The sequence below is a fragment of the Equus quagga genome, chromosome 19 (genome assembly GCF_021613505.1).
Source record: "Equus quagga isolate Etosha38 chromosome 19, UCLA_HA_Equagga_1.0, whole genome shotgun sequence".
NCBI lineage: Eukaryota > Metazoa > Chordata > Mammalia > Perissodactyla > Equidae > Equus > Equus quagga.
In genome coordinates, this window is record NC_060285.1 from 847,172 (window position 1) to 873,615 (window position 26,444).

The following is a 26,444-nucleotide window of genomic DNA, read 5'->3' on the forward strand; positions in this document are numbered from 1 at the left end:
TTTACTGAGCATATAAATTTGATTGGCAATTATCTTCTTTCAGCACTTTATAGGCGCCACTCTACTGTTAGGCCTTCCACTGCTTCTGTTAGCGTCAGCTGCCAGCTGATTGTCCCTCTGAAGGTGAGAGTGTCTTTCTTCCTCTGCTTCTCAGATCTCCTGTCTTTGGTTTTCAGCACTTCACTGTGATGTGCTGAGGTGGAGGTTTCAAGTTTGTTACTTCTAATTTATCCTGCTTGGGGTCCAGAGATTCTCACAGCGATGGGGGTTGTCTGCTGTCAGTGTAGGAAAGCCCTGCACGTCCTCTCTCCCCCCTCGCCTCTGCTCATTCTTGCTGTTCCTCCAGGACTCAGCGACCGGTGTCAGACCTCCCAATAGCTCACATCTCTCATGTGCCCTTCCCCACGTTCCATCCATTCTCCTCTCTGTACTTGAGTCTAGATGTTTTCTACTGATGTCTTCCTGTCTAGCAGTCATCTCACCTAACGCGATAGTAGATCTATTAATTCTTAATTTGTCATTGTATTTTTCAGTTTTAGACGTTCTGTTTACAAATTCTTCCCATCAATTTTCTTGAATGTCCATCGTGGTTGAAGTCCATGTCTGAACACTGGCCTCTGCATCACCTCTGAGTGTTTCTGTTGTCTCCTCTCTTACCTTTTAGTCTTTGGTCCTATTTTTTTAGTGTGTCTGGTACTTCTTATTAAGAGTCAGTCTGTATGTCTGTGAAGTGACAGAGCTCTGGATCTTTCCACTGAAAGGGAACTTAATTCTGCTGTGGGCAGAAAGATGGAAAGGGCTGGCCCTCAATACCGTTGAGGGTTGAGATGACACAGCTGTTTCAGGCTCTGAGATGGCTGGTCCGTCTCACTTGCCCTTCAGAAGCACCCCTGGAAACCTGGGGTTATCTCATGGGCCAGCTGGCACTGAAGCTGTCTGTCCCCTGCACAGGGTGTCTGCTTAGCTGTTCAGCCTCCCGCCCTGGGCACAAGCATCTCTCAGGATCTGGCAGCTGCCTCCAGCAAAAGCTGCATAAGATACGGGCCCCTCTTGAGGCCCCCTCTTCTCCAAGATCTTGGCTCCTGAAGTCCTAGCCGATGTCACTCTTGTCTCTCCCTAGCCCAATGCCACTGCTGCCAGCTCTGGCTGCCACCTTCTGCACACCAGCAAATGTTCCAACAGGAAAAAGTTGTGAAATAGAGGACCTGGCTTTATGCAAGTCTCTTCTCGCTGGGATTGTTTCTTCAAAGCCTTGGATGCTCTCTGATCTCTTCAGTAAGCTTGTTTTAAAAATGTATTTTCTCTGGCCTTGATGGGTCTTGGGGCAGGGTTGGTCTGATCCCAGCTGCTGCCTCATAGTCAGAAGTGGAAGGGAAGGGAATTTTAACTTTAAATGAAGTCCAATGTTTTATTAATATACAACATTTATTCACTGAAATGAGACAGTTCCTGAGGCTTATACAAATGGCATTTTATTATGAGAATGACCAGAGAAATTAAGCCGCCTGCCGAAAACATCACCCAGTGGCAGGGAACTAAACAGCTCATGATTCAGGTGTGACTGGAGAGTTACGTCGGAAATGGCTGAGAGTAGATGCGTGTTCTAGCTGCACCCACAGCCCCCTCAGTCAGGCAAATGTTTGCCTAAGTTCTGGCAATGAGAAGTATCACATACCGCTGTCAACGCTGCTCCTCGTTTCTTCCTGCAGGGCTGGCCGCAACCCCAGAATAGAGGTGGTTTGACTTTCTGCAGTGCCCAGTGGTGCCTGGTCTCCACAAACGCCTGCCAGCCACACGAGCAGAACGCATGAGGTGCCGACAGCCTCCTCGTGTTCGTGACTCTCGTGGGGCCATGTCTCCTGAGTCCCCTCTACACGATGACTGTTACAGAGCCCCTCAAATGGAAAACAACAGCCTGAGGCCAAAAGTTTTAGAAAATGGAACAGAAAGGGTGGCTAGCTCAGAGACCAGAAAACTTGTTCTTTAAAGGGCCAGAGAGTAAACATTTTCAGCTGTTTGGCCTATTGTCTCTGTCACAACTACTCAATTCCGCTACGGCAGCTTGGAAGCAACTGTGGACTATGTGTGAACAAATGGGCACCGCTGTGTTCAAGAAAACTTCACTTAGAAAACAAGCAGGAGGCGGGTTTGACCCTCAGGCTGTCGTCTGCCATCTTAGCCCAGACCATGGGCTCTGATGAGCAGGGACTGTGTCTGTTTCAATCACTGCTCTGGGCAGCAGCCAGCCCAGGCCCTGGGGAAAGGAGGGCCACCCAGTGAGTGAAGGACAGGATACATTCTGCAGTTAGTTTGTGCTGACTTATTTTAGGGGGAAAATTCATGAAGCTCAGTAGCCCCCAGTCCTTAGGATGTTACCTTTCAAAATAGAATCCTAAGAAAAGGAGGACTGCAAGGTGGCCACGGGCCACATCAGGGCCAGTCCCAGCTTGTGCAGGGGACAGTAACAAGGAGTAGCAGGGCTGTGAGCAAGGTACCCCAGAGCTCTGGGAGGGAATGGGCTGGCCAAATTCCTGGGCCACACTGCTGTCCCCACAGATCACTGGCCTTAAACGTGATGAACCTCCCCTTACTATGGAAACCTGACTAAATCAAAGTCTTGAAGTGTGAACAGAGAGAGGTAGGAAAGTGTATCAAACTTGTCCCAGATTCCTAACGGTCCCTGGTGTGAACCAGGTGGCTACCACCACAACCCAGTGAGCATGCACAGAGCATCATGTGGCCCTCAGAATCCCAAGGACTCCCCTGCTCGATCCTGACTCCAGTCCTCCCAGAGTCCTACTCTCTCGGGCCCTGGAACTCGCAGGCAGTCCCAGCTCGTCATCTGTAAACTAGAGGCAGGAGAACAGCTGTCGTTCTGAAATTAATGACTCTCAGTCTCAGCCCCGCCTCTAGGTGTACAGGCATACAAAACCTGCAAAGAAACATTCCACATGTCAGCCAAGCCGAGCGCTCAGAGGAGAGCACAGGGTCCCCAGGGCCTCGGTGCTGTGTGCTGGGCCCCACCAGGAAGCGGTCCAGGGCCTTGCCCCACCAGGTCTCATGGAGGTAGAACTGTTGCTAGCCCCCAGATAAAACATTAGAAGGATTCTCCTTTCAGGAAAGCCATGTGCTTCAATACCTGAACTTTGTAACAGCTACTCTGCACTTTGGAGTCACTTCCTGGAGCTTGGTTAGATCCTGGATGGGGAAGACTGATGAAGGGCTGAATTCCAAATTGGTGAAGTTTCAAGTCTTTACACATAGTATCACTTTGAACACACATTTATAGAAATTCGCATGTTGAGAGTCATGGCGGAAACCATGTCAGCATAATTCACTAGTACATCCCTGATCAGTGCTCCTGGGGCATCCACAAGAGAGGCTGGTCTCAGGAGAACAGGCACACAGGCACCGAGGAGAGGCATAGGGAAGGGTGTGCACGTATGCAGAGGCCACACGGCCAACCACGTAGCTGCCTGCTGGGAAGTTCTCGTCACTGTCATTACCAGTATCAGAAATGCTGTTGTAAGAATTACATCTCCGCTTTTCCCATGTCCTGTCTGGGGCTAAGGTGAAAATTCAAAGGCTGCCTGAATGTGGTTTCTAAATATACTGGCCCCCAAAGAGTATGATGGCTTTATTATCCTAAGAATAAAAGCCAGTGTCCTCCAGCAGTAGAAAATTACAAATAAAAAGTTTAATTTCAGAAACTGAGTTCACCATTTATAAATACACTAAAACATAGTCAATGCAAATTCAGGTTAATAATAGGTACAGTATTTTAACAAAACGACAACTTTTCTAAAAGGTCATAGGCAAATGAGTGACTTGTTTCACCCAGAATATTTCATTGGTTTGAAATAAGAAAACAAATCCTTTCCTAGACACTGAAGCAAAAACTTTGAAGACATATTATTGTTAAAAAATCTGACAACTGATACTTCATTCTGATGTCCTTGGGAGTCTAAAATACCCCAGTGATGGCTGAATCTTCCCTATTATAAAAAAAAAATCTAAACACCTAAGGCTATTCTTATAGCTGTAATATAACAATCTTCTTCCCTGTTAATGAGCCATCTCTTCCAAAAAGAATTTTGTACATAATTTGATCAAATTGGGGGTCAGTGCACAAATTTCAAAAGAAACTTCATAGTGTAGACACACTAAGTCAGGGACTTGGAGATCTAATCGACAGGAGGGCTGTAAACGTGTCATGTTGTGCACCGGCCCGACAATAGGCAACGAGCTCATCATAAACACCTGGGGGCCCCCATGTAAAACCTGAATGCAAAACATGAAATGGAAAAGTTCTCTTTACAAAATCACTATATAACTGACATACATGATACAGCTAAGTGTAGTTTTGTCTTCAAATGCCACGTCTCTGTCGCAGTAAACAGTTATCTTCCAGAATATTCTCTGTACTCCTTGACATACTTTAGAGCCTGCAGTTAAAAACTGCTCAGTCAGGATGGCTTGAGCTCCACCTCCTATTTACAGATTTTATTTGACAGCCACAAAAGCTGTTTTGTTGCAAGTAAAGCAATTTTTAAAATACAGTACCTGATTTGTGGTTTTTACATAATTGAATAAAAAGCCTACTGAATAAAACTGTTTACATCTTCTCTGCCATTCTAGCAAAACAAATTACTAACGCCTAACTTTTAAAAAAACTTTACAATTATGAATTAAAACCTAATCATCGTATTCATAATTGACGAGACAGGCTATTTCTAGTGGACTTCTTAAAAAACACACCGTGATACCTGGCCTGAAGGACTAGGAGTAAGGCACATGGAGACACTACGGCGAGAGCTGGAAATGAAACTCAACGTGGACCTGAGAGTGCCTGGTCTGCTGTCCTACAGGGCCCCGACCGGAGCAAGCCACCAGCCCCGGGACAAAGAGCTGGTGCCTGATAAGCAACAATATCTTTAGTCTCGTGGCTCCACTGTGAGTTTCAATACTGAAAGTATATTAAGGGAAGATTCACTTTCAAAAAGATAAGTTTTTCAAAATGTTCCATCATGAGCCTGGACTGGCCAAAGCTACCATTCTCGGTGGGTGTGTTGAACAGCTTTTCTGAAGGGACAATACTTGGGGGACAGCCCAAAAACCTGACAGCTAGAGTTGAGAGGGCCGGCCAGGACGACTTCTTTAGGTTCCAGTAGGTGAGTGGGTCACAGCTGTGTTCAAGCACCTCCTCCTCCAGATACGCAAGCACCATGTCCTCGGGTACCTTCGTCTTTTCTCTTGGGGCTTTCCTTTTCATCTTGGCCATGAGTGACCACAGGTTCTCCTCAATGGAGTCTTTTGACGGGGAGCCTGGATCACACCCATTAGAGACAGGCGTGTCCTCTGAGGTAGAAGTCAACATTTCTAGTTCCCTGATTAAATCTTGCTTGTACTGCTCCGCCTCCTCCTCGGAGAACAGGGAGGCTTTGTAACGAGGGTCCAACAGTGTAGCAAAGATGTACCTGGGGTCATGGAGCGTGGAGGACAGTCGGCTCACCATGGCTTCCTTCAAAGACTTCAGCATGGTGTCGATGCCCATCGTTTCCTCAAACAGCATCTCGATCTTCCTGTTGAGGATGTGGATCATGGGGATGACCTGGCTGAGTGTGGACATGTGGGTGCTCATCTCCCGACTCGCAGCATCAAAGGGTTTCAGCGCATGACACACAGACTGCATGACTTCCCACTGGTCACAACTAATCAGTTCTCTGAAGTTACACTCGATTGACATCTCATTAACTGCCCTTTTCTGTTCAATGAGTCGTTCAAGCATATGAAACGATGTGTTCCATTTGGATGGGACATCTTGGATAAGATGGTGTGGTGGCAGCTCGTACTCCTTCTGCAGCTCTGCTAGTTTCTCTTTTGCTTTGGGTGACCGATGCACCCGCTCACATATTTTCCGTGCGATGCTAAGTAAATTCTGGACCATTCTCTGGCTTTTAATGGCCTCACTGACAATGAGATTAACTGTGTGACTGAAGCACTGCACGCTCGAGTGCTCCCCTTCATTCAGTGTCTTTCCTATGCTTGCATTGTCGGTGACCGTGATGCCAATCTGAAGGCCAGTGGATGTCACCCAGGCCTCCCACCAACATTCCAGCTGCTTCTGAATGCTGTTGCCGCTGTAGTCGCAGTCAATCTGTGACACATCTAAAAGTGCTGAGCAGTGGTGGTCCTCACAGTGCGGCCGGACCGACGACTCAAAGGTGACCCAGTGAGCAGTGAGTGTCAGGTACTCACGGGTCTGGTTACTCATCCATATGCCAGATGTGAAGTGGATCACGCCACTCTCAGCTTCCTTAAGATGTGACAGAATTATCTGTTTCACATTATCATACATACCTGGGATAGCTGTCCTAGAGAAGTAAGAAGGTGAGGGTAAAGAGTACTGAGGTTTCAAGTATTCGAGCAGCCTGTTAAAGCCAACATTGTCTACAAAAGAATATGGCTGAAGGTCAAGTGCAATCATTTCGGCTATGAGACTTGTTATTTTTTTGGCAACTGGATGAGAATCATAAAACTTCTCACTGGTGTCATCAAAGGAGGAAGCTCCTGATAATTCTGTGCTCAGGGGCACGCGGATGCCTGGAGAGGCGGGCAGCGCCGTCTGGGGGACATCAGTCTTGAGCACGCCGCTGTGGAACCTCTGTAAATGCCTTAGGAGACAACTGGTGCCCAGGTTACTCGGCTTCTTGCCCCTGCTTATTGTCCGGCCACAGTGCAGGCACACGACTTTAGTGGGGTCTGCGGAGCAGATAGAAAAGTGATTCCACAACTTTGAGGTCTTTTTGCTATTAACAGGAAATATAACTTGATTGTTTTTTGTAACCATTGTTGGCAAGTCAGTTAATTTGGAGGAGGAACTTTCTGCAGAAGCCAAAGTGGCATAGGGAGAATTTGCCAAACTGGTCCCCAGAAAGCCCTTCTGGTTCCCAACAACTTCCGGGTGGCGTCTGTAGAGATGTCTCATCAAACAGCTGGTGCCCACGTCCCCCTGCTTCCCCCTACTGATGACACAACTGCAGTGTCTGCACACTGCCTTGAGACTATCCATGGGGGCTAATGAAAAGTGATGCCAAACTTCTGACTTCAGTCTCTTCATGACCTTTTTGTTCTGCTGGAATACAGCACCAGATTCAAATATGCTGGGGCTCAACCCCTCCCTCTGCTGCTTCTCAGGAGAGGACACCAACGAGGCCTCACCGACGTCATCAGAGGACGACAACACGGATGCATCTTCCATAAGCGTATCTCTGGGATTCAAGTGCGATTGCAGGTCCTCGGTCAGCCGATCAGGGGAGGAGGATGCTGAAGGGGACTCTTGGACCAGCTTCCCTGGAGACGATGACACGGAGTTTGGGTCTCCCTCAGGAGGAGGGAGGGCAGGCAGCAGGGTAGGGGGAGCGGAGTACAGGGGTGGTATGCCTGTGCCCCCGCCGTTCTCCTGCAGCACAATGGAGCGGTGTGCCCTCCACATGTGCCTGATCAGGCAGCTGGTGCCCAGATCCTTCCCGTTCTTCCCTCGGCTGAACTCGTTCATGCAGTGAATGCAGACAGCTTTGGAGTTGTCCAGGGGCGAAAGGTAGAAGTGCTTCCAGACAGCAGACCTTCTTCTGGACCCAGACGCACCCTTTGGAAGCGGGAGGCTTTTCTCTGCTCCATTCTCTGCAGTTTCCTCATAATGGAGAGTGGAGAGGTGGGGAGGTGGCCCCACCAGGGCTTCTTCCCTGCTATACTTCTCAGAGATGGACAGGTCCGAGGAGACTTCTTCAGAAGAAACTACAGACACAGATTCCTCTGTTACTTGATCAGCAGATGGGATCTTAGATGCCATCTTCTGGACCAGTTTGATGGGTGAAAGTACGGTGCCCAGGTCTCCAACGTCTGCAGGCTGGGGCGGGGGCCGCGGTGAAGGGGAAGAGAATGAGGACAGGGCTGACACACTTCCATTTTCTTGAATGAGCACAGTAGGGTGTGCTCTCCTCACGTGTCTCATGAGACAACTTGTGCTCAGGTCCTTTTCATTTTTTCCTCTACTGAACTCTTTCATACAGTACATACATATTGCTTTAGTGCTATCCCGAGGAGAGATAAAAAAATGTTTCCAAGCTGGAGACTTCTTCCTGGAGCTTATGTTCCGGCTGGAAAGGAGGCTCTGCGTCACAGCCTCCATTGCAACATCATACAGTGTACTACTGTACTGTGAGAACAGGGACCCATAGTCATCCTCACTGTCAGCTGAGAAGTACTTCCCAGGGGGCTTACAGCTATGGCTCGTTTCCCTGATTTCTGCCTGTTCATCACCACTGTCAGCTTGTTTCCTGTCCTCTTGCTCATTTTTAAAGTCCATTCTTTCCAAACTGTGATCAGGAATCTGCTCATCATCTTCCTCTTCTATTTTAAAATTTATTTTATCGGAAACAAAATCATCATCCCCTTTGGGACAAGCTTCCTGGTTATTCTCCATGACTGACCATAACTATTGTAGCTGCTTCATCACATTGATATCTTATGTCGGTAAGAAACTGATCCAAATGCTCATTTGTGCCCCTAAATGAACCTTATCTTCAGTTTTTCCAAAACAATTCTATCTTTCAGGATGTTTATCAATATGGCTAATCATAAATCTTACTGAAAAGCAGAATATGGAACTCATGAGCACATCATCTAGGGCGTGGATCACTGCTTCCCAGGAGTTCTGCTATTAAATACTTCATGGTGTGGACAGAAATTTACACAGTGGAGACCTGCTTCTTGTCTTAGGAACAGGATTGCTGTCATCTTGATAGCATAATGATCCTTTTGCATTACCTATAAAAGATGAAATCAAGTTAAGCATTGAACTAAATCATACGTTTCAAATCTATACTGTCATGGATATACTGGCCTCAATATGCATAGAAAAAATTCCATAATGGTACAGTAAAATAGAAAAAGTTGTTCCTTGACGCTTTTACAATCCACTTACACAATGAAAATACCCTAAAACTGCAAAATAAAGACAGGAATTTAAATTCAAATGGCCTATTAATAAAGGATTGGGGGAACATAAAAAAAACCCCTACAATGGTATAAAAAGGTCAGTTTGGTCTAGAATTTACACCTCCAACCTTCAAGGGCTACTTGTAGCTGCTATAATCAGCAAAGAAGAATTCCCTGAAGTCCATTTTCATTCTACTTTGCTATAAGAACTGACACATAAAATAAGAAATTTAAAAAACCTACAGCTGACCTATGAATCAATTCACAGACTAAAAAGTGAATATCATAAAGAAAATGATGATTCCCTGCATCTAAGGTGGAGGAAAGTCCTGCGAGAGGAGAGCAGCCTCCAGCCAGTTTCTCCGGGACACTCCCTGGGCGACTTGGTGCTGTGCAGGTGCTGGGGTGCAACAGCGAGGAAATGGCCACAGGGACGTTAGGATTTTAACTGTGACAAATGCTGGCAGCCAGGATAAATGATGTTAGGAAGGCAGGTGAGAGCAGGACAGGACCCAGAACAGGAGCAGGAGGGGTCAGCATATAATGACTGAGCTGAAATGTGAAGGATGATGAAGATGGGTGGGGGAGTGGAGCAGTTAATTAAAAAGTATTTAAGAAAAGCCAACAAAAAACCATTCTTGGCAATACGGCAGCATAAACACTAGGAAGAACATGCTTACTATAATAAAACCTTCAACAAACTTCCTTCTTTTTTTTTTCTTTTCCACCATCCCGGGGTTTAATATAAATACAACCAGCACAGAAAAACTCAAACTACACATAAACCAAATCAGAACGCCAAGTGGTGGGGACAAAAGAGAGGTTTCTGACCCTTTTGCTCAGCAAGCCCCCAAAGAAAAGCCACCAGAGGACAAATCAGGAAACGGAAGGTCCACGCAGGGTGTGGGAGGAGAGGCCACAGTCCTTCACCACAACTCAGCCAAAGCTGAGCTGCCCCAGGTGCCCTGGGCCTGCCCACCTGGGAGGCTGTGCCAGCTGAAGGCAGGGCTCACGCTCCTCCCCTGTGGGATCAGATGGTAGCTGCCCAGGCCTGCTGAGCTGGGGTAGGACACAGGCTCTGCCTATGCGTTCAGGCTGCCCATGGAGAGGACGGGGGTCACTACTTACCCCAGTGCCTGCATCGCCTCAGCAGACTACAGACGGCTGGCCCCAGACTGGCTCAGTGCCTCCAGCAGCTGTGCAGACACAGCATCCTTGGCCACCTCATGCCAGTCCTGCCTATCCGGGGCCAGCACAGCCCAGATAGGCATCTGAAGGGCACAAGATGCCCAAACACGTGGTGAGGAACACTGGTTGCCCAGCTTCATGTGTTGGCACAACAGCTGCAGGGTAGCCTGAGCCTTGGGACTCCAGCTCGTCCCTAGCCAGGGCCAATCTGCTGCCCTCACACAGTAGGCACAGTCGCGAGGGACCCACAAGCTGCTGGCAGAGTTGCTGTCTCAGGTCTGGCTTGAGCCACTCCATGCCAGCTGTCCTCCACAGAGGCATGACTGCCCTTTTTGGCCATGGGGGTGGCCTGGGCTGGGCAGCAATAGCCCCTCCTGCAGGCTGGGACTCAGCGGGCATGGAGTGGTGGGTAGGTGTGCCATGGACCATGGCAGCCCAAGCCCAGGACAGCAGCATCGGCAGGTGCTCAGACAAGAGCAGGACAGACACCACCCTGGTCAACACTTCTGCCCCAGGCAGCCATGTGTCCCCTGCCTGTCCCTCTGTCCTGCCCCCAGCACCACCTTGTCTCCCGGATTTGCCCTCTCACCAGCAGCTCATACTCCCACCTGGCCTGCACGGCTCTCCACCTTTACTCTCTAACACATTACTGGGCACACAAAGAGCAGAGTGGGGCCCGAGATAGGAGGGGGCTGAGCTGTGCCCAGCTGTGCAAACCAAGGCTGTCCATGGGCAATGCCTGATCGCGGGCCACACCAGCCAGGTGAGCCACCATCGAGAGCAGGAGCCAAAGCAGGGAGGCCACCCAGAATTTAGGCCACACAGTGCATTTCTCCCTATGAGAGGAGGCACTGTCAATAAGAACGCTGGACAACAGGCTTCCTCGGAGCCTCCCTGGGGCCCAGCAGTATGTATGGTCGTCCTATCAAAGTCTTCCTGGCTTAACAAAAACGGCTAGCTGTCACCAGAAGCAAATGCAGGTTGTTCTGGAAAGAAAGCATTCCAAACAATGAATTCCACAAAGTTCAGCCAAATACTCAAAATTAAAAATTAGTATGTAAACAAAATATCACTGAACACACAGGAAACAGGACACGAGGCGTGAGAGCCGGCAAAAGCAGCAGATTTAGAGCACCAAGGACTTCATCCACTGGAATGACGACACACAGGACACAAAATAATTAGATACAGGGCCAGCCCCAGTGGCCTAGTGGTTAAGTTTGGCATGCTCTGCTCTGGCGGCCCGGGTTCGATTCCCAGGCACGGACATGCACCACAGATCAGTGGCCATGCTGTGGCGGCAGCTCACATACAAAAGAGAGGAAGACTGGCAACAGATGTTAGCTCAGGGCAAATCTTCCTAAGCAAAAACGAACAAACAAACAAAAATTTAGATATAATTGTGTTTCTAAAACATTATACATAATAACATATTTCATACATATAACCAGGCAGTTTATTTAAAAAATAAAATAGAAAATAAAGAAAAATGAGCAAAAAAGAAGAGACTATAAAAGTGAGAAGCTAGATTTGGAAAGGAATTTTTAAAAATTAGAATTAAAAATATACATAAATCCAAACCACGATGAGACACCCACTAGGATGACTATAATAAAAAAACAGACAGTAAGTGTTGACAAGGATTTGGAGAAATGGGAACCCTCATGCACTCCTAGTGGGAACGTAAGGCGGTGCAACCACTTTGGAAGTCCGTCTGGCAGCTCCTCAAAACGTTACACACAGAGTTACCACACAACCTGGGAATTCTACTTCTATGTATATACCCAAGAGAAACGAAAATGCGTGTTCACTCAACAACTTGTACACGAATAGCAACATTACTAACATCAGCTAGAAAGTGGAAACAACCCAAATGTCCACCTACTGATGAACGGATAAAAAATATGATCCACTCCTACGACGGCAGGTCACATGCAGCCATTAAAAGGAATGAAGTACTAATTCAAGCCATCGCATGGATGAAGCTTTACAAACCTCAAAAACATCAAGCTAAATGAAAGAAGCCAGACACAAAAGATCACATACTGTATGACTGACTTCAAATGAAAGGTCCAAAATGGGCAGATCCACGGAGACAGAGCAGATCAGTGGCTGCTCCTGTGCTCGGCACCCTTCCAGACCTCGCCCTATGCACCTCTTCATCCGGCTGTTCATCTGTGTTCTTTTCCATATCCTTTATTCTATAATAAACCAGTAAATGTAAGTAAGTGTTCCCCTGAGTTCTGTGAGCCGCTCCAGCAAATTACTGAACCTGAGGAGGGGGTTGTGGGAACCCTGATTTACAGCTGGTCGGCTGGAAGTACAGGTGACAACTGAGGCTGGTGTCTGAGTGGGGGCAGTCTTGACGGACTAAGCTCTTAACCTGTGGTATCTGACACTGTCTCCAGGTAGATGGTGTCAGAACTGAAGTGAATTGTGGGACACCCAGCTGGTGTTGGAGAACTGGTCAGTGTGGGGGAAAAACCCCACACGTTTGGTGGCCAAAAGTGAAGTATTCTGTGAGTAGAGTATAAGAACAAAGGAGAAACAGGAGAGATTTTTCCCAGATACCCAAATAAAGCTGTTTTTTTAAGGAAGGCAGAGATTGTCAGATTGGATGAGAAAGCAAGACTAACTAAATGCTTCCTGCGAGAGACACACTTCAAACATAAAGACACCAGCAGGTTAATGCAAAAGGACGGAAAAGCTGCGCCACGCTAACTCTAACCAATAGAGAGCTGGAAGGGCTATATCACCATCAGACGAAGACTTAAGAATTGCACACCAGGGACACAAGGGACATGACAGAGAGTGACAAAGAGGTCAATCCACCAAGTGTGCACACATCTGCCAACAGCCCTTCAAGTATATGAAGCAAAACTGAGGGAACGAAAGGGAGAGCAAAACAATTCACAATTACAGATGGGGGTCTCAACACACCTCTTCAATAATTAATTCAACAGGGAGACAGAAAACCAGTGAAGATAACAGAAGATTTAAAAACACTATTATTAAACTTGACCAAATTGACATTTACCGAACAGTCCAACCAACACCACCAGAATACATATTATTTACAGGTACATACAAAACACTCACCAAGATAGATTATTCTCTGGACAATAAAACAAATCTCAATAAATTTAAAAGAACTGAAATAAAACACAGGATAGTCTCTGACAATAGGGAACTGAATGGGAAATCAACAACAGAATGAGACCTGGAAAAATCCAAAATATTTTCAAATAAATAACTCTTCTATATCAAGCCAAGGGTCAAAGAAAAAACTCACAAGGAAAAGTAAAGTAAATTTAATCCCAAAGTAAACAGGGGTGAAAAGATATGAAATCAGTGAAATGGGAAAAAAAAAGAGAGAGAGAAAACAAAATCAATGATACTAAACACTGGTTCTTTGGAAAGATCAATAAAACTGACAAACTTCTACAGATTGGTCAGAGAAACAAATGGAGAAGACAGAAACTACCACACTGGGAATGAAGGAGGCGGGGATCACTATAGATCTGACAGATGTAAGAGGATATAGTAAGGAAATAGTCTGAATAACTTTACCACCATAAATTCAGCAACTTAGATGAAATGGACAAATTCCTGGCAAGACACACATTACAGAAAAGAATACTGTAATACTAACTAAAGAAGAGAGAACGTAAATTTAATTAAAAAATTAAACTTGTAGTTAAAAAACCCTCTCAAAGAAACTTTCAGGCCCAGATGGCTTCACTGGTGAATTCTACCAAACATTAAAGGAAGAAAAACTACCCATGAAACACGAACTCTTCCAGAAAAGAAAAGAAGAAACTTCCCAATTCTTTTTATGAGGCAGCAAAACCAGCAAAGACATTACAAGGAAAGAAACAGATCTATTTCCCTGGAACCACAGAAAAGTCTTAACAAAATTTAGCAAGTTCTTGACAAATATTCAGCAAATCAAATTCAGCACTATATATAAAAAAATACACCATGAGTAAGTTGGGTTTATCACAAGAATAAAAGTTTGGTTTCACATTTAAAAAATCAATCAATATAATTCACCATATTAAGAGAATGAAGAAGTAAAACCATATGGCCATGTCATTCAATATATGAAGACATTTAACAACACACTTCTATCCCTATTCATGACACACTGTCACAAAGCAGGAACAGAAGAAACTCTCCTCAACCTTACGAGGGGCATTCAGGAACACCTGCAGCTAACACCACACGGAACAGTGAGAATGAGTGCTCCCCGTAAGCTCTGCAACAAGGCAAGAAGACCCACGTGCCCTCCCACTTCCATCCAACACTGTCCTGGAGGGTCCCAGGGCAGCAGGCAGACTGGAAAGGAAAAAGCACAACTGCTTGTACTCACAGAAGATGGCCATTGATGTGATAAAGGTCTGAAGGCCTCTATAGAAAGGTACTAGACCTCAGTGAGTTTGGGAAGGTCAGAGGATTCAAGGTCATTGTCTCTAGATGTCCCAGCCCCTCTTTGCTGCTCCTCCCCATTGGCAGCATGCCGCCTCATTCCTCAGCCCTCATCTTCTCGTTTTTGAACAACCTTGCCCTGTGCCCCTCTCCATGCTACAAGGTGGGCCCTTCATCTCTCTGGGTCTGGAAGAACCCAGCTCTGCTCTCTTCAAGGCTAATGTCTCATTCTAGGTTGATTCTGACTTTCTCTGAAGACTCTCTTGGGGAAGAGCGTGGGGTGGTAAGGATGGTAAGAGCCAATATGTACTGAGTACGTACTGTGGGCCATCTTCTGAGTGTTTGACCTGTATTATCTCTAAACCATGTGACAATCTCTTGCAGAAGGTTTAGTATGACTTTTCTCCTTGTACACATGAGGAAACTGAGGCACAGAGAGGGTAAGAAACCTGTCCAGGGCACACGGGTATGAAGTGGTAGAAGCGAGCACTGGAAGCACTGGGGGAGGGAGAGGGGAAGAAAAGAGTAGTAAGGAAGGGGAGATGTAATGGCTGTGAAATTCCCAGTACTGAGGAAAGACTTCTGACCACAGATTCAAGAACCCCTACAGATCCAAGTAAGATTTTTTTTAAAAAAGAGCTGCAAACAAAAGATAAAGCAGGGGCCAGCCCAGTGATACAGCAGTTAAGTTCACACATTCCACTTCAGCAGCCCAGGGTTTGCCGGTTCGGATCCAGGGTGCAAACCTACACACCACTTATCAAGCCATGGTGTGGCAGGTGTCCCACATATAAAGTGGAGGAAGACAGACATGGATGGTAGCTCAGGGCCAATCTTCCTCAGCAAAAAGAGGAGGATTGGCAGCAAATGTTAACTCAGGGCCAATCTTCCTCAAAAAAAAACAAAAAAGAGAGAGAGAGAGATAAAGCAGACAGATAAAAATTACAAGGGACAGAGGAACATACTGAAACACCAGAGGAATGAAATCAGTAAAATCCAGATTATGAGATTTTCTGTGGGATGAACCCAGTTTCTTTAACGAAAAAATTCTGCTTACATCTTGATTTGAATTAGCAAACTGTTTAAGAACATTTTTTAGAAAATGTGGGAAATTTGGATACTGAGTTAATATATGACATTAATTGCTGTTAGTTTTTTAAGGTGTGATAAAGGTATTGTGGATATAACTTTTGACAGAATCCCATCTTTCCAAGTTACTTATTGAAATATATCCAGACGAAATATGATTTCTGGTATTTCCTTCAAAAATAATTGAGTGAGGGGCCGGCCCTGTGGCTCAGTGGTTAAGTTCGTGTACTCCGCCTTTGGAGGCCCAGGGTTTCGCTGATTTGGATCCTGGGCGCGGACATGGCACCACTCATCAGGCCATGCTGAGGTGGCATCCCACATGCCACAACTAGAAGGACCCACAACTAAAAAAAACATACAACTATGAACTGGGGGTCTTAGGGGAGAAGAAGCAGGGGAGGAAAAAAAGAAAAAGAAGACTGGCAACAGTTGTTAGCTCAGGTGCCAATCTTTAAAAAAGAAACTGAGCGAGGGCTACAGAAAAAACAGGAATGGCTGTGAGCTGGTAAGTGCTGAAGGTGGGTGTTGAGTGCATGGGGTCCACTACGCTAGTCTTCCTAAAGTACATTAGAATACTTCTGGAAGAATAATGTTAAGAAAAAATACTTAGACACACTGCTGACTTTTCAAGAGAAGCCCTGCCAATCGGGAGCCATAAACACACACACATACTGCCATGCATATGCATATGTGAATAAAAACCATGAGTTCACACTGATACCTCCAATCTCAAGCCAACATCACAGGATCACTCTAGCACCCCTTTCTCCACATTTGTAACTTCCTTCTCCAACAGCGAGAAATCTGGCTCCCACTGTCCTTATAAGACCCAATCGCTTGCTCAACCCTACAACACCCAGAAAGCGGCGTTAGAGCCCTCACCCAGAGCACCAAGGGAAGCAAGCTCTCTAACCAGAGACAGTAGTTTGTGAATTTTTGTCTTTGGGCTTGAGGGTGTGTAAGCGAGCACTGTGTCCAAGAGTTTCTTTGGTCAATTTTCTCTCTTAAGCGTAGTTATTTTATTCATTTGAAACAGTTATATTCCTTTGTTTTTCTTGATAACACAGCACAGAACTAGAAGAGCAAAACCACAATCATATGGATGAGAGCAACAAGGAAAAATTAATGAGGTATTTCCTTAACTCCAAAATATAAGCAGAGAGGACAAACCAAGAATAAAAACAAGGCCCGTGTGGACGCAGATCTGCACAGATGGAAAAAGAAGGCAGCCCTGAGCATGTAATATACTAATAATCCCAAAGTAGCCAACAGGTACTCACTGTAAGTCCCAAGGACCACGCTCTGAAATTGGGACTTTCCTGACTGCAATAAGGCAGACGCGTGTCAGGGGTCCAAGGTAAGAGGCTGGAGCAAAACAACCCAGACAAAACTTCCTTCCAGGGCAAAGACCCACATTAAAGAGAAACTGGTGGGAAAAGACTCTAAACCGAGCAGCTCAGGGACAAAAGAAACAAAGAAAAGGAAGGGTGGAGAAGGGAGAAGGACACAAAACCCCAGGACCTCAGAAAGCAGCCCACTGTCCCAGAATGGCAGAGTGAGGACCCCCGAGAATGCACTGTGCCAGAGCAGCAAAGAAGGGGCTGGCAAGTTGTCAGTATCAAACTGTGCAGAACTCTGGGAATTAACCAAAGGCTTGCAACAGTCTGAGGAGCATTTATTTAAGAAAAACTATTGGACCTTTGTAACAACAGCAGGTTGTGGCAGTTGAACTCCCATCCTCCTTTCCCCACGAGAGCCATGAAACCAGCAGCCCCACACCACGGTAGGTGTGAAAATCAGCAACCTTGCAGCCACCAGAGGGGGCAGACCAGGTCTGCGGCCCCTCAAAAAGTCCCACTGTCTATGGCATTGTCACTATTTGACCTTTGTCACAGGTCCCTGGAAAAGCCCCATTCACAGGGCATGGCTGCTATTTGACCTGACTCAGATCTTGCTTTGTGGGAAAAGCCCTATACCCAGGATGTTTGCTGAAAACCAATATCTGCACTTTTTTTTACATCACAGCTGCCTATAGCTGCAATACCAGCTGGGGCAAGCAAAAGCCTGGCCAAAGGTTTAAAAGGAAGATCTGGAGAATAAGATGTCTATGGGGAGTGCTGAAAAGCTCTGACAAATTCCCAAGGATGTAGAAGGACACGCATGTCCAGAACTGCACAGCCCAGGAAAGACCTGAGGGGCTACCCCAATCTCTCATGTCTGGCTGGCCCTGGTGCCCTGTGTAAGAAGAAGGCAAAGGCAAAGTGCTAGAAGACGAAGGCCTGTCCCAGCATTGCGTGTGTGTGCACTCACACAGAGCCTCTTGGCAAAGATGGCAGACAGATTTGTTCCAGGCATGTAAGGAAACCTCTGACCAATCATTAACTGACCACCAAGCTAACCAAGCAGAGGCCTCAGCAGCCACACACTACAAGCAATACAGACTTTTCAGAATTAGTCCAGGCAAGCCGCAAAAGAGACAAACAGGCAAAAAACAAAACCCCAGCAACAACAAAAACTCAAGAGGGAGGGGAATCTGATGTCCAGTTTTCAACAGAAACAAAAACGTTACAAGACAGGTAAAAAGGCAGGAAAGTATGGCCCATACACAGCTAAAAAAATGACAAAAGAAACTGTCCCTAAGGGAGCCCAGATGTTGGACTTCGTAGACAAAGTCTTTATATCAGCTATTACAAATATGTTGAAAGAACTAAAGGAAATCATGACAAGGTCTCACAAAATAAATATCAATATACAGAGAAAAATTATAACAGAGAACCAAGCAGGAATTATGGAGTTGAAATGCATAACTAAAATTCACTAGAAGGGCAATAACTGGCAGAAGAAAGAATCAACCAACTTGAAGATGGGTCAAGTAGAACAACCAGACAGAAAATCAGCAAGGATACAGAAGACTTGAACAACACTGTCAACCAACTCGAACAGACAGACAGCTATACAACACTACAACACTCCATCCAACAGCAGCACAACACACTCAGGCGCACACTGAAACATCCCACAGTACAGACCAGACGGCAGGCCATAAAACAAGTGTTAACAAATTTAAAAAGACAAACTATGCCAGGATGCCCTTCAACCACAAAGGAGTTAGATTATAAAACAATAACAGAATGGAATTTGAGAAATCAATAAATATTTGGAAATAAAAAACATATTTCTAAATAATCCATGGGTCAAAAAGAAATTACAAGGAAAATTAGAAAGTATCTTCAGCGGTTGGCCTGGAGGCGCAACACTTAAGTTCGCATGTTCCGCTTTGGTGGCCCAGGATTCGCCGGTTCCGATCCCAGGTGCAGACATGGCACCACTTGGCAAGCCACGCTGTGGCAGGCATCCCACATATAAAGTAGAGGAAGATCGGCAAGGATGTTAGCTCAGGGCCAGTCTTCCTCAGCAAAAAGAGGAGGATTGGCAGCAGTTAGCTCAGGGCTAATATTCCTCAAAAAAAAAAAAAAAAAAAAGAATATTTTCATCTGAACGAAAATAAAAACACAACACACCAGAATTTCTGAGATGCAGCTAAAGTGGTGCTCTGAGAGAAATTTATAGCTTTAAATACCTACATTAGATAAGAAGAAAGATCTCAAATCAATAATGTAAGCATTCACCTTAAAAAAAAAAACCTAGAAAAACAAAACAAACCAAGGCAGAATAAAAGGAAAAAGTAAAAATTAGAGTGGGTATTAACGAAACAGAAACAAAAAAGTACTGCAGAACATCAATGAAACCAAAAGTTGGTTCTTTGAAAAGATCAACAAAAGTGAAAAATCCTTAGCCAGATTAACCAAGAAAAAAAGAAGACACAGACTGCAAAAATGTGGGAACATTACCACTGATTCCTCAGAAATGCAATGGAATATAAGAGAATACAATGAATAACTTTCTACCAACAAATTTAACATCTTACGTGAAATGGGAAAATTCCTAGAAAGTAATAAATTACCAAAAGTGACTCAAGAAGAAATAGAAAATCAGAACAGACCTATAATAACTAAAGAAACTGAATTAATAACCTAAAATCTTTCCACAAAGAAAAACGTAGGCCCAGATGGCTTCGCTGGTGAATTTTACCAAACATTTACAGAAAAAAATAATACCAATACTCCACAAACTTTTTGAAAACAGAGGAGGATGGAATACTTTCCAGCCTATTCTAAGAGGCCAGTATCATCTGGCTACTGAAGTCAGACAAAGAAATAGCAAGAAAAGAAGACTAAAGATTGATATTCCTAGATACATAAAGGAAGCCACCATATTTTTAATAGTACATCAAGACTGCAGAAGAGAAAGCACCATGAAGTTAGACAAAGTTCTCTTGGGTCATGAAGCCTTCTTAAATTTCAAAAAAAACTAGTATCATATAAAAATAAATGTGGCAGATGGAATAATGGGCCCTTGAAGAAGTCCATGTCCTAATCTTCAGACCTGTGAATGTTAGGTTACATGGCAAAGGGGATTTATTAATAAGGTTGCAGAGGCAACTATGCAACAATTATGCAATAATAGGAAGATTATACTGGATTATCTTAAAAGTGGAAGAAAGAGGCCAGAAGAGAAACAGAGGGAACAGGACTTCAGAAGAATGACCAGAGAGATGCGGTGCTGCTGGCTTTGAAGATGGAGGAAGGGGGATCTCACAAGCGGGTGTAAGGTAAGTGTAAAAGGCAAGGAAACAGATACCGTGAGGACCTCCAGAAAGAAAAGCAGCCTGCCAATAACCTGATTTTAGCCCAATGAGACCCATTGTAGATTTCTGACCTCCAAATTTATGCTGTTTCAGTCATTAAGTTTGTAATAATTTGTTAAAGAAGCACTAGAAAACTCATCCAACATGGAGGAGAAAAGGATGAAGGTCAACTCCCACAAAACGACAGGATAAAAAGTAATACAGGGCAGAAAAACATCTCTATAGATAATGAAAGCACACCAGAAAAACACAACCTCAACTTACACAGTGACTACAACTTATTTCAAAAGCTAAAGATATTAAGAAAATAACACAAAAGAACAACATAAATCAAAATAGAACACACTGAAATGAGATTATGGATCCTAAGAAAATACCAGAAAAATAAAATATCATTTGAGGAATAGAGACTAAGCTAGAAGCAACATAAGAACAAACAGACTCTACAAATGATTGCTTGAGATAAACAGAAGAGGAAAATACTTTTTTTTTAATGAAAAAGAAATGAAGGGATAAAAAAGACTCAAGAGAAACTGACCAATTTAAGTGATAGGTAAAGAAGATCCAACATATGGCTAATCAGAGCGCCCCCAACAAAAGAGGAGACGAAGCGAGAGATGAGAATCCTAAAACTTGAAAACCTTTCCAGGAATAAAAATTGTGAAACTACATATTGAAAGAGCATACTATATAGCTGAGAAGACCCATCCTTAACAATTAACACTGAGGTATATGCTAGTAAAACTGTTGGACTTAAAGAAAAAGAAATGCCATTCAAACAAAAAACAAAGTCACTTATAAGGGAAAGAAAATAAAACTGTCATGTGTCTGAAAGCAGTGTTTTATGCTAGAGGACAGCAGAATAACATATTCAAGGAAAGAAAGTGTGAGCCAAGGATTTTATATCCAGTCAAACTATCAAGTATAAAGGATGCAAAAAAACTATTATCAATATGCAAGAATTCAGGAAATGTTTTTCCATGAGTCCTTCCTGAGAAGTGTACTAGAGAACAAACTTAAACCAAAAAGTCTAGAGAAACACTGACGTAAGGTCCAGGTGTGCACATTTAATATCCATTTTCTTGTAGAACTAAGACCGAATGAGGGTTTACGGGAGAGAATATATAGGTAATGGCTCCGTGCTCTACAATGCAGAGCCTGTGTAACTATGAAGAAGAATGGGAGGATAATGGGAAATCCTATGCAAAAAATATTTTACCTGTTTTCAGTTATAATACAAGTGGTAGTAGAACTGCCATTGCTATTCCAAGCTTGGGATGTGTGTAGAGAGAGGTAAGGCAGATGAGTAATTAGTGACAGTCTAACACTCTCGTTTCCTCTGTCCTTGAGAACCAGGATTCTCAGTGTGGAAAGGAGACAGACTTGTGATTAAAAAGGTCAAATAGGGGCCGGCCCTGTGGCCAAGTGGTTAAGTTCGTGCACTCCGCTTTAGGCGCCAAGGGTTTCACTGGTTTGAATCCTGGGCACAGACACGGCACTAGTCATCAGGCCACTTTGAGGCAGCATCCCACATGTCACAACTAGAAGGACCCACAACTAAAATATACAAGTATGTACTGGGGGGATTCGGGGAGAAAAAAGAAAAATAAAATCGTTTTTTTCTTTTTTTTAAGACTGTGTTTTACATTTTTTTTAAAGATTTTATTTTTTCCTTTTTCTCCCCAAAGCCCCCCAGTACACAGTTGTATATTCTTCGTTGTGGGTCCTTCTAGTTGTGGCATGTGGGACGCTGCCTCAGCGTGGTTTGATGAGCAGTGCCATGTCCGCACCCAGGATTTGAACCAACGAAACACTGGGCCGCCTGCAGTGGAGCACGCGAACTTAACCACTCGGCCACGGGGCCAGCCCCAAAAAATAAAATCTTAAAAAAAAAAAAAGGTCAAATAGACATCCTATAGTCAGTGAACAGAATATATACTCTAGCTCTGTTCACTGCAAAGACCTAGAAACACTGACCAACCCAACCGCAATGAGCATATCTAACATCCAGACTGTGGTTTTGAAACGTCATTTCCCATTACAAAAAGACCAGGGCTTCTTGAAGGAACAGCTTATTCCACGTCTGGGGCAGGAGGAATGCACGCTGGGCCTAGAACAGCCTGGCATACCAGGTAGCAAGGAACCTTTGAGAGGGCCCTGGGACTGTGCCAAAGGCTCTAGGAGCCAACTTGTAAAGGCTCCCACTATCCAAAAATGAGATGATCCGAACACAAACAGGGATCATAACAACAATACATCAAAACTCAAACATGTTTAAATCTATGAGTTCATAATACCAAAATAAAATCCACAATTATTACTTTGAGAACTGATACAAGGAAAGAATCAAGCACTTAGCTTCAGTTTCCCACGTGAACTACCTACCACACTAGATCACCAAACAGCAGATAGGGACAGGTCTCTCAGAGCAGCAGTCCAGCTCACAGACAAAGCGGCAGTACCTGAGCCAGAACGTCACCACTCCTAACTCTCTACGGATGAATGGACATAGGTGTGTGCATCGTTGGCTGCCAACATCAAAACAGAGAGACACAGCACGTTAGGTGTCTCCTGATGGAACAACACAACACTCCCGTGAAAGCGTTACCACAACTCAAACCTGAATCTCATGAAGCCTCCAGAACCAGTACTGACTCCCAGCAACCAAGGACAGAGGAACACATTAAAGCACACCTGAGGCCCACGATCAGCCCCACCGAGACTGTGAGAACACCAGTCCGACCACCTGGCTTCCTCACAGATAACCTCCACGGGCAGGGGGTGACCCACAGACGAGAGACTAAAATGTCATCAAACACCAGGTAAACGAGCTACAACTTAGAGCTGCACAATTCAGGCAGAAACCCATGAAGAAAAGCAACAAGTACTAATTGCCACAGAAGTGAGCTCAGCAGTTCCTTTTGTCGGGAGGGAGGTGTGACTGAGACAGGACACACAGAAGGACTCTGGGGAGCCGGAAAATTTTATTTCTTAACCCAAATGATGGTTACAAAAGTGTCCATCTTATAATAACTCATCAAGCTATACGCTCATTTTACGCAGTTTCTCTATCTGTGATATACTCTAAAATAAAAAAGCCTTAAAAAAACAAACCTTAAGAAACAACAAAGAAAAAAATAAATTAATTAAAAAAAACAAAAATAAAATAAAATAAATATTAAAAACAGGAAGAAAAAAGAAGAAGAAGAAAAAAAAGAAACCACAACAAGAAGGGCATTATGGTATTGGTGCCAGGGGCTCACAGACCAAGGCTCCGACTGGAGAGTCCAGGAATAGACCTGCACACAGTGTCTGCACACACTTGCTTTTTTATGCCGGAGATGCTGCAGAACAGTGAAGAAGGAAGATCTTTTAAATAAATGGTGTCAGGACAATTAGATCTCTTTATGGAAAAAATGACACTTGACCCCTAGCTCCTGCCATCCCCCGAATCAACTCCAGGTGGATGGTAGCGCTAAAGGCAAAACAATAAAGAATATAAGAAAATATCCATATAACCTTGATTTAGAGCAAAACGGGACTAACCACCGAGGGAAGGTGGAGAAAATCAGGCCACATTAAAATTAAGGAACTTAAAAAAAAGAAACTGCTCTTCAAGGAACACCATTAACTGAGTAAAAAAAGTAAGCCTCAGATAAGGAGAAGATTTAGGAAAAAAGGCAAAAGAGTTACGAGCAGGTACTTCACCTCTCTCTCTCTCTCTCTCTCTCTCTCTCTCTCTCTCGCTCTCCCCCCCTCCCTCCCCCCCCCCCCCCCCACACCAAATGCTGGGGAAGATCTGCAACAGAGAAGTACAACCACACAGGAAAAACACCTGCCACTGCCTAATAAGACTACACCCCACAACTAGTATCACCCCATGATTCCACTCACAGGTACATGCCCAACAGAAATGCTCGTGTACATGCAGCAAAAGACAACTGTGACAACATTCATCACAGTATTCATAAAGGTAAGAAATCGGTATTGACCAGAGATACCTCTTGTGACGTGTTCATGCAATGGAACATCATACAGCAAAGAAAATGAAGAAACTATCATTATTCTCAAGAAATATGACAGTGACCAAGAGAACCCAGACACAAAAGAACACACATCATGGGATCCCTCTTACATGAATTACGGTGGCAGAAATGCAGAGAACGGTTAAGAGAAGGGCGCAGGAATAGGAGAGCACAGGGGCAATCTCCTACCTCTTCACCTGGTGATGGGAACATCAGTCTGTCTGCAGATGACAATTTACTGAGATGTGCATTTCTTTGCATGTGAGTTATTTGCCACAGTAAAAGAGGTAAAAAGATGGAAATCATCTACATGTCCTCCAGTGGCTGCCATCTGAGTGCTCCTATGGTGCATCTGTTCTGAGGCTTTAGATGCAGTCCTGTAACCCAGGGACCACCCAGCAGGAGGGAGACACTGCCACTGCTGCCTTCAGTGCAGAAGAGAGGGTGGGCCGAACGGCTCTGGTGGAAAGGTGCACCCACACACATAACGTGTGTCTAGAAGGGCAATTACGAAAGTTTCACTTTCAACTTCATAGGTTTCTCTACTGCTTGACTATTTCTGCACATTTTATTTGATAACCATAAACAGCAAAGATGTTTCTATCTTAGGAAAAATCCTGTCACTTGCTCTAGGAGTTTATTACTAAAGAAAAGAATTTTTTCTTACTATTTCAGCATCAATTTAAAAAAAGCATGTCAGCTTTGGTTTTCAAACCACAAAAGGATTATGTTCTTGTGACATTTTTGCTAATTTTACAATATGTGTGAAGAACTTGTTTTTTGCCACCTACCGCCAAACTCTGGAGATGGTACTATGGCCCTGAAAGATGAGGGTTACCTTTTACAGGGCATGTGGATGGCACGTGGAACCAGGTATTCCATGGTTCAGATGCTATTCTCCAGCAAACAAAAGTTAGTTAAAAAATAAAACCAAACAGCATGAATATAAAATAGGGTAATCAATGACAACAAGTACAACACAGAATCCTTTCAGAACAAATCTAGTCACTGCTTCCACTGTTGTCACTGCTGCTCACAGGACAGAAGGGAAGCCCAGCTCACTTGGCCCCACCCATCTCTTCACAGCCAGAGGGCCACTCTGATGCCAGGCACTACAGCAATTAAGAAATTACCATTACACTCAAACACTGAGCAGCAATCTAAATTACGACTAGAAATTGAAGGGAGAGGAGGATGAGAGGTAGAAAGGAGGCATCCAAAACCAAAATTTTCTGGAATTTATTCTACACTTTTTAGTTTCAAAGACAAAATAGATAAAAGTAAACGCAGCTAACTGGAGGAGCCCTTCCATAAACTAGAAAACAAAATGTATGGAATATTCTCAACCTTAGACACGTGTTCTGACTTGCTAGAGAATGTACTGCTAATTTTTACTTAAAAAATTACAGAAATCACCTTCCAAATTACAGTCCTGCACTGCATAAAGACATTTTGGTCAACGACAGACCACATATATGATGGTGGTCCCATAAGATTAGTGCCATGGGAGGCCAGCCTGGCGGCATTGTGGTTAAGTTCGTGAGCTCCACTTCAGTGGCCTGAGGTTTGTGGGTTCAGATTCTAGTTGTGGACCTACACATCATTCATCAAGCTACGCTGTGGCAGCATCCCATATACAAAATAGAGGAAGACTGGCACAGATGTTAGCTCAGGGCCAATCTTCCTCACCAAAAAAAAAAAAAAAAAAAAAGGAGAGAGAGAGAGATTAGTACCACACAGCCTAGATGTGTTGGAGGCAATACCATCTAGGTTTGAGTAAGTACCTCTATGATGCTCATGCAACAACAAAATCGCCTAATGATGTGTTTCTCATAAGGTATCCCCATTGTTAAGGGACATGTGACTGTGCTATGATGCAGAGTTAGGTGTCAGAGTGTGAATTCTCACAGCAGGGTTTTCCAGTTCTCATCCTACAGTGCTTGATCAGACTGAGTAACTTACTAACATAATAATCAACTTTCATTTAATGATCGCAAATGCTTTCA

At 44.4% G+C, this 26,444-nt stretch overlaps 1 protein-coding gene across 1 annotated transcript in view; it reads right to left on the reverse strand.

The window, feature by feature from the left end:
• Positions 1-3,675: 3,675 nt before the first annotated feature.
• ZBED4 (zinc finger BED-type containing 4) overlaps positions 3,676-26,444 on the reverse strand; it is a 28,718-nt gene continuing 5,949 nt past the window's right edge. The window contains exon 2 of the mRNA XM_046646215.1: positions 3,676-8,829. Within this exon, the coding sequence (XP_046502171.1) occupies positions 4,961-8,485 (3,525 nt within the window). The 5' untranslated portion in view covers positions 8,486-8,829 and the 3' untranslated portion in view covers positions 3,676-4,960. The remainder of the gene's footprint in view (positions 8,830-26,444) is intronic.